General features: G+C 40.8%; 1 protein-coding gene and 1 pseudogene across 1 annotated transcript in view; one reads left to right on the top strand and one right to left on the bottom strand.

The window, feature by feature from the left end:
* HECW1 (HECT, C2 and WW domain containing E3 ubiquitin protein ligase 1) overlaps positions 1 to 1,544 on the bottom strand; it is a 486,667-nt gene extending 485,123 nt beyond the window's left edge. Inside the window, exon 1 of the mRNA XM_006925348.2 lies at positions 1,251 to 1,544. Coding sequence (XP_006925410.2) covers positions 1,251 to 1,280 — 30 coding nt within the window. The 5' untranslated portion in view covers positions 1,281 to 1,544. The remainder of the gene's footprint in view (positions 1 to 1,250) is intronic.
* A 5,671-nt stretch (positions 1,545 to 7,215) lies between these two features.
* On the top strand, positions 7,216 to 7,334 carry LOC112473599 (annotated as a pseudogene).
* Positions 7,335 to 8,285: the final 951 nt, after the last annotated feature.

Genomic DNA, 8,285 nt, shown 5'->3' with positions numbered 1-8,285 from the left:
TGCCTCTCTTAGTCTTTGAACTAGGCCTATCTTCTATATTTATTTCTGCTGAAGACAGCCTTGTTTTATTTTCAAAGAGAAAAAATAAAAACATAGAGAAAATTGCATCACTGGAGTTCCCAAGAAAAGTAAGCAAAACTAAAGCAAAGTCAAATAATATCTTCAGCAACTAGGAAAATATCCACATGCTATCTGGTGTGGGCCCAATGTAGACTGGTGCACGCTGTGCCGGGAACCACAGGAAGCTGGGCATTTCTATAGCCTGTGTCCCTGCCAGCTTCCCTCAAGTGCTGACATTCGGCAGGGAAGTCATGGTGCCTAGCCTCTGAATGCAAGACAGACAGACCACACTTTGCACATGGGCCAAGGTAACTGGGACGTCAAAGCCGCAGAGCAATCAAAAGGCACTGGAGAAGGGTGGAACGGAAGGATCACATTGTTTGAGCCCCCAGATTTTGCTGTATTGTAACAGCCTGGGAATGTGGGAGGAGGAGAAAGCTCATCTCCTGCCAAAAAGGGACCAGACTCGTTTTCCCCTGAGACTTCCTCCCCGCCTGTGTACAGCTCGCAAGTGACAGGACGGGCTGCTCCTGCTAAAACTTAGGTGGCAGGCTCGATTGAGCGTCGCAGCCGCCCTGGGGCAGAGAGGCTCTAGAGGAGCACACACGCAGCATATCTCTGCTCCTGTCACTACCCAGGGGACCAAGGGCCGGATCCGCCACGCACCTGCTGAGCAAACGCCCACGAGCTCGTGCTCGGCCTGTGAGCTCTCGCTCCGCTAGCCGTGGGCATTGCTTGGGACATAATTGTCTAAAAAGGAGCCCAAAGCAAAACCTAGATCTACCGCTTTGGTTCATAAGGGGTGGGTGTGGGCTGGGAAGGGGGATTACGTAGGTCTCTCCGCCCCCTCCCCTGATGCCTCTTCGTCACTGGGAGGGCGCTGGGGTGGGGGAGGCGCTACGAACTCTCTAGGGGGGTTCTTTGTTTCTCTCCGAGCCTCACAGAAGGGCCGGATATGCTTGATGAAACCGAGCCGGAGTCACCACCCGGGGATGCTTGCCGGCCTGGGCGGCGGCGCGCCCCAGGCTGACAATTGAACCTCTCGGGAGGAGTGAGAGGGTCGGGAGGAGGGTGAATCATGGGCCCCGGGGAGAAAGGGCGCTGCCCGGCCACCGGAGAAGCCGGGAAGCCGCCCAGAGAAGGGAGAAGGAAGGGACAGCAGGTAGAGTTCCCGCACGGCGCCCGCTTACCTTGTCAGCCCCTGCCTGGGCACAGATCATGCTCCCGTCAGCACGCAGATTAGAGCCGGGGGCGCAAGTGCCCTGCAGGGCGCGCCGGGAGCAGGGGACCTGCCGGGGGTATTCGGGTGTCCAGCCGTTCTTGCCGCACTCCAGGTGCCCGGGGCGAGCGGTGGCTCGCGGATCCGTGACTATGTGAGCGAGAAGGCCGGTTGAGTCAGAGACGCACCGTATTGCAGCTCCAACAACAGCGCCTGATGCACTGTAACGCAGCACACTTCATCGCTTTATCCTCCTACCCGCATCCCCTCCCTCCTAACCTGCTCCTCTGTGGGTACCAGACTCCGGAACCAACCACAAGCCGGGCTCGCTCTCTTTAGCGCTGCCCCGCCCTGCAGCTTCTCCTCACCCCACTCCCCGCCCCCACCGTAAATATATATTGATTCTTGTTACCGCCGGCCCCATCCTTCCGACACCCAGCACTAGTACTGGGCATATCCAGCACCAGCGCCGGCCTATCGGCCCTTTTGTGTATGTGCTAACAGTGTATTCAGAAAGGATGTGGTACAGACACCCCAGTAGGTACTCTATGGCAGGTGTTCTTGGCCTCTGTTGTATACACTTTACCTGTCTATCTTACATACAGTTATGAACACTCACAGACACGCTTCCAGGAACCGCCCAGTATTTGTACCGCAAACACATAAAACAGACATCGTAATTAGATATGCAAAAGTTGAAAATCTGCCCAGAAAATCTATCGTTTGGCAAGCATAGCTTTCAAGCCGGGTTTTACATTGAACTGCATACAGTATCAGAATGCTGGAACTGGAAAGAAGTAAAATCTAAACCGCCCCCTTGTGCAGCCAACCGAGATGAAAAGATAACTGAAATGCTGATCACTGATGGTTGCCTGCTACTCCATATATGTAAATCTAAGTGCATTTGGCCTATACTTGGCCTGTATGTGTTCAAATAATATGCAGTGGTTTTGAGCACATCACCATAGTCTGTGATTTCATGACCTAATTGCATTCTTTACAATTCTTATTTATTTCTTCCCATTCTTCTGCCCAGCATCTCCTATATAAGACATTTTTCACGCCCTAATAAGTCTTTTCCATACCCCAAATGCAGTCCTCCTCTAGAAAAAAAAGAAAGGGTTGGCCTTGACTCCAGACTCCTTATTGAAGACCAGAGCACATACCTCCCAAAATCATGTCTCCTTCTTCCCTTCAACCCCCCAAACACTGTAAGGTGGGCTGCTTTTCAGTGGATCTTATTTCACTGACCAGCCTCTTAGCAATGATTTCTCTCTCACAACCAGAACTTACCAGAAGTGGAAAACTTGGAATATGTGTAGGCAGCTTCACCAGCAGCACCCTTTTCTCCCAGGAGGCAGGGGAGGCACACAACATCAGGGCTTTCCTATTCCTCATTCCACAGGGGGTATAGGTGCCCAGGCCTCCACTTTTCCTGACAGGACACCTCCTTGCTGATGCCTTTAGCTCTCCAGGTCAGAGCTCAAAGGGGACCACTTTTCAAACCTTGGCTAAGGATCCATGCAGAAAGCTGGGCACATGTTTCTCTGAACATTTTAAACTCCAATTAGTATTCCCTCCTAAATGAGGAAAACCTTCCAAGAACAGACTAGGGAAGGCAGCAACTATAAACAGCAACTGTAAACATCAACCAACACGTGAGGTTTCTGACCAGAAATTTGAACAAAACAAACCTCTGTGACAAACCAGCATCCATAATTTCTAAATTAGCATAATATCACAAGACCACAGTAAAGGATCATTCTTTCCTTCAATTCATTGCCAAAATGTTCACCTCATTATTTTCATAATCCAGCATCAACTCGACTTAAAGATATTTCTCTTTGTTCTATCATGGTGATAACTTGACAAATGAACATCTCTCATAAAGATTATTGATTTAAGAATCGTGAGATGGGCTTTATTTTCCCCTGGAGTGTGTCTCTTTTTAATTCTGAAGACAAAAGATATGAAAGCAGAAGTACACAAAGTTTTACATTTTAACGTGTTAAGTAGATTAAGAAACTCTTAGCAACTTCTACGAGACCAAGTGCAGTGGCAACATACACACCAGCTTGTTTATTCCTCACATTCACATTGTCTTATATATTCCTCTCAGTCCCACTACAGTCTGAGTAGCATCATCTGATTTTTATAGAGGAGAAAACCAAGATACATAGGATTCTATAATTTTCTTAAGGTCTCATTGCCAGCAGAAGACTTCATGTACAGAGGTAATTGACTTCAGCTGCCCTAACCTTGAAATGAAATATATTTGGTGGAGAAATAAAAAGACTTGTCATGAATTTTAAAGCCATCTATCTATGAATCATATTTATCAAGTTCCAAATATACTCCAAATACCATTATAAATACAATAGTAATAAGTCACAGTCTCAATGCCTTCAAAAATACTAATCTTATATAATGGCATAAGATATTGAAAGCATTTTGAAAAGTATATACAGATACTAGGTATTAACATGATGCTGATGCAACCTTTGTTTCCACTTTTTGTGAATCAGGGTTTGGTGGGACACAAGGAGGGACTGGCATGCAGGCCACATACACATAAAGACAATCAGAGCACCATTCTCAAGCAGTGCCTACAATGCTGAGAAAGCTATGACTTGGATTGACCAGGGACTTCACCTTCAGGAGGAGACCTTCACCATGGTGTTAGAAATGAATGCCTTTTAGCTCAGGACAGAGCTGTTGTAGTCTCAGCTTAGTCCTTAGCTAAAAGGCATTCACAACGTCAATTTCTTACACAGTCTCTCTCCTCAGGACAAATTGTAGCCAGTGATAAAAAAATTATCATTTGAGGACACCTTAGGTCCTAAGGCTTAGAATACTAACTTGGAGGCCAGGGCGTCTAACTTCGGTGAGCTGATCAAGTTACCTAGAGAAACCAGGACTTCCTCTGATGAAAGAAAAGGATTTTAATTTTGAAGGGTCAGTATACCTCAAGCAGAGGCTGAGCTTACATGAAAAGCTCATGGGACTTTTCTATGTGAATGTATTCACTCATTCAATATATTTTTCAATGTGCTAATTTCTGGAGATGTAACCTTGAAGAATACAGTCTCTGACTTCATGGAGATTAAAGTTGAGAGTACTAAAACCTCTAATTAAACAAGTTAGCACTATATATTTGATAGATGAGGTGGTAGGTAAAAATGGAGTGCCCATCATCACATATTACAAAGGTCCTAATTCAGACCTAGGTTGAGAGAGTGAGGGTCGGGGTCCAAGGGCAGACTGTTTTGTCATCGATGGTGGCCAGGTTGAGAATTAAAAGATCAATAAGAGTTGCAGATGAAGGAAGTGAAGGAAAAGCATTCCAGATTAAAGTGACATGGTCAGAAGATAGGCAGAGAAGTATATAATACATACAAGAAAATGTCAGTCTGATTGAAATGCAGACAAATGCATAGGTGTATAGCAGTGTCTTATTGTGGGTTTGAATTTGCATTTTCCTAATGACTAGAAAAAAATGAGCTTATTTTCCATTTTTAATGAAGTATTTATTCAAAGATTTAGTCCATTTTTAAATGGGTTGTTTCTTTTAATATTGTTAAGTATTGAAAGTTAGTATGTTCTAGATACAAGTTCTTTGTAACACATGTGATTTCTAAATATTTCCCCTCAGTCTATGGCTTGTCTTTTCATTCTCTTGGTAGTTTCTTTCACAGGGCAAAGTTTCTAAAGTTGATAGAGTTCAGTTTTACAAACTTTATTTTATGAATCACGCTTTTAATATCTTATCTAAGAACTATTTCACTAACCCAAAGTTACAAAGAGTTTTTTTGTTTGTTTGGGGTTTTTTTTGATGACTTTTATAGTTTTACATCTCACACTTAGGTCTTTGGTCCATTTGAAATGATTATTATTTTATAGCTGTAAAGTATGGATCATAGATTTTGTTTCTGCATATGAATATTCATATTCAATTATTCTAGCAATATATATTAAAAAGATGATTGAATTACCTTGCAACTTTCCAGAAGTAAATTGACCACATAGGTCTCTTTCTGGATTCTTGATTCTTTACTAATAATCTGTTTATCATTCCTTTTGCCAATATTACACTATTTTAATCACATATATTTATATTTGGGTTATTTTCATTTCTTTGCCTTTCCACATGAACTTAAAAATTAGTTTACCCATATCTACAAAAAGTTTCCGTTAGGGTTTTGATTTCAATTGCGCTAAATTTATACCTCAATTTCAGAAGAACTGACATTTTAACAATCTTCCTACTTCTTACAGTGATCCAATCTATACATATGTTATATCTTTGCATTTATTTAGATTTTCTTTGATTTGTTTCGTCGGTATTTGTGGGTTTTAGCATACAGATTCTACACATATACTGTGAGATGTAAACTGAAAATTTTCATTTTTTTGGTACTACTGTAAAAGATATTGATTTTAATTTTGAATTTCACTTGTATTAAAATGTACCTGGAATTTGTTTTAATCAGTTATGGACATGCAGGCATACAACGCAGAAATGATTATCATGACAGAAGAAATTCAGAGATCCTTAGAAACAGAAAGCATGACATGCCACACAATGCCCCATGGAGAAGCACCTGGGTCAGTCAGGAGGCAGTAGGGGCAAAGGGAGAACATGGCCCAGAGCCTCTATTTTGTTCTCTGCAGGAAGTAATGGGGGGTGCAGGACATGCAAGAGCGGACAAATTTAGGATTAGATAGTTTGAATAATTTTAGTAGACTCTGGGCTATAGGGGTAGTCTAGATTTGTTCTGTGCTTGGCCCTAGGATGAGTTAGAGGAGAAAAAATATTGGCTTAGTGTGTGAGAGTTAGATAAAAGAAGTAGTTGCAGGTATAAAATCAGAATTAGTAGTTTATATATAAAAGCTGTGCTTATAAGGAGGTTTTTTGCTATCTCTAGGAATTATCTAGTCCTAGGAGGGGCAATCATTTTCCAGACAGTGAGGCCCCTAAGATTTCAAAACATCTTAAAATACAGAAAATTTAAAAAACAAACAAACAAAACATAATTAATACAAACTCAGTCATTGCTAGAACAGAAAAAAAAAATGAAGATCTCTTTTTTTTTATATTTACCTTGTCTCCTGTGATCTTGCTAAACTCATTTATTAGTTCTAGAAGCTTTTGAGTAAACTTCTTGAATTTTTCAATGTAGACATTTATGTCTGTTATTAGAGTTTTTTCCTTCTTTTCAACCTGTATTTCCTTTGTTTGTTTTTTCTTTTGTATTATGTCACTAGCTATCTTTTCTATTTCTTGCATATATTTTAATTCTATTAATTCAATAATTTATCTGTTGAGCTTCAGTGTAAAGGTTAATAATACTTAAAGAGCATATAAACTTGTGATCAAACTAAATATATAAGTACAATATGATGTAAGTGCTAAGATAAGTTGGCAGTGTGACAGGAATGAGTATGCTAATTATGCTTGGGGAAGCTAGAGAAGCCTCCAGTAGTAGGGCTTTAAGGAAGAAAAAGAGTTTATTGAATGACCAAGAGGGGAATACATTTTAAAAAGAAAGAACAGCATATATAAAAGGGCAGAAAGACTGAATGAATAAAATGTACTTTGGAAATTGTGAAGACTTCTATTTAACTGGAACAAAGAGAGAGAGGAGCATCAAAGATAAGTAAAAAGAAATGTGTGGGACACATTATGGTGAGCCAAACATGCCCTGTTCCAAATTTTAGAATTAATTCTGCAAGTAATAGAAAATATAAAGATTTTTAAAGCTAGGAAGTAAAACAACAGGATTTGTCATTTAAATATATAGCAAGCAAAGTTTACAATGTGACTGAAAATTTATTACAATCTTAGACTATTTAGGTATGTTGATAACAGAAGTGTCAGGTTAGAATGGCAGCTGACTCATTTGCCCTCACCCACTTTTCCATCAAAATATGTTTTAGTCTACAGCTATGCCACCCTGAACAAGCCCAATCCTGTCTGATCTTGGAAGCTAAGCAGGGTCGGGCCTGGTTAGTACTTGGATGGGAGACCAAGTAAAAAGACCAGGTGCTGTAGGCATAAAAAATAAAAAGATAAGAGATCATAAGCTGACAAGGTCCTTGCAATTTCTGAGGTCAATCAAGTGTTGCCTCACCTAAAAAAATATATATATACACTTTTTAAAGAGCATTAGACAAAGAAAAGTGCCAGACCATTATTGATTATGTATGTTTATCAACAATTTATCACAGTCCAGAAGGATTTTTCACTAATCGAAGCCTCATTTAGGCTTTGAAACACAGCCAGACATATATATATATATAAAAAAAAAAGCAGAAGAAACAAATATCATTAGTTCCCTTTCCACATAAATGCAAAGCCTTCATTTAAGCGAAGCAGTAGAAGATAGGGGTGAGAGTATGGACTCAAGTCAATGACCTGGGTTTAAAAACGTAGCTCTACCATTTACTTTTTCTGTGTTCTTAAAAAATATTGCTTAAATTCAATTTTCTTCTGTATAAAGTTGATTTATTAATATTAATAATTTTACCATAAAAATTGTTGAGGTTTAAGTGGGATAACAAATGCAAAGTACATAGCATTGCGCATGGTAGCATCTAGTATTCCTTACTTTGTGCCATCATTAATGTTCCTTCTATAAATCCACTTGGAAATTCCAACATGCTGTAATGTGAGACTAAATTTAAGTATTGGACAAAAGTTAGATATTCAGGAGACCAAAAAATATGGCATAGATGATAGAGGCTCTGTTCATCCCTCTGGCGACCAAATCAAAGTTGTGATGGAAACAAGTTGCAGCAGCAAAAAAAAATCACCTGGGATCTAGATGAAGGCATACAACTAGGGAGAAATACAAGAAATTACTCTGCAATGGCAGAAGGTAGGACGGGGTGAGAACACGGAGCTGCCGAGTCTCGAGCAGCTGAGTGAGACGGAAGCTGCGGCAGTGGCAGTGGCAGAAGCCTCTTAAAGGGGCCATGTCCACGAGCGGATTTTCATGGTGACAGA

This window comes from Pteropus alecto, unplaced genomic scaffold, assembly GCF_000325575.1.
Source record: "Pteropus alecto unplaced genomic scaffold, ASM32557v1 scaffold109, whole genome shotgun sequence".
NCBI lineage: Eukaryota > Metazoa > Chordata > Mammalia > Chiroptera > Pteropodidae > Pteropus > Pteropus alecto.
The sequence above is the reverse complement of the archived record's forward strand: the minus strand, read 5'-3'. Positions and strand labels throughout refer to the sequence as shown.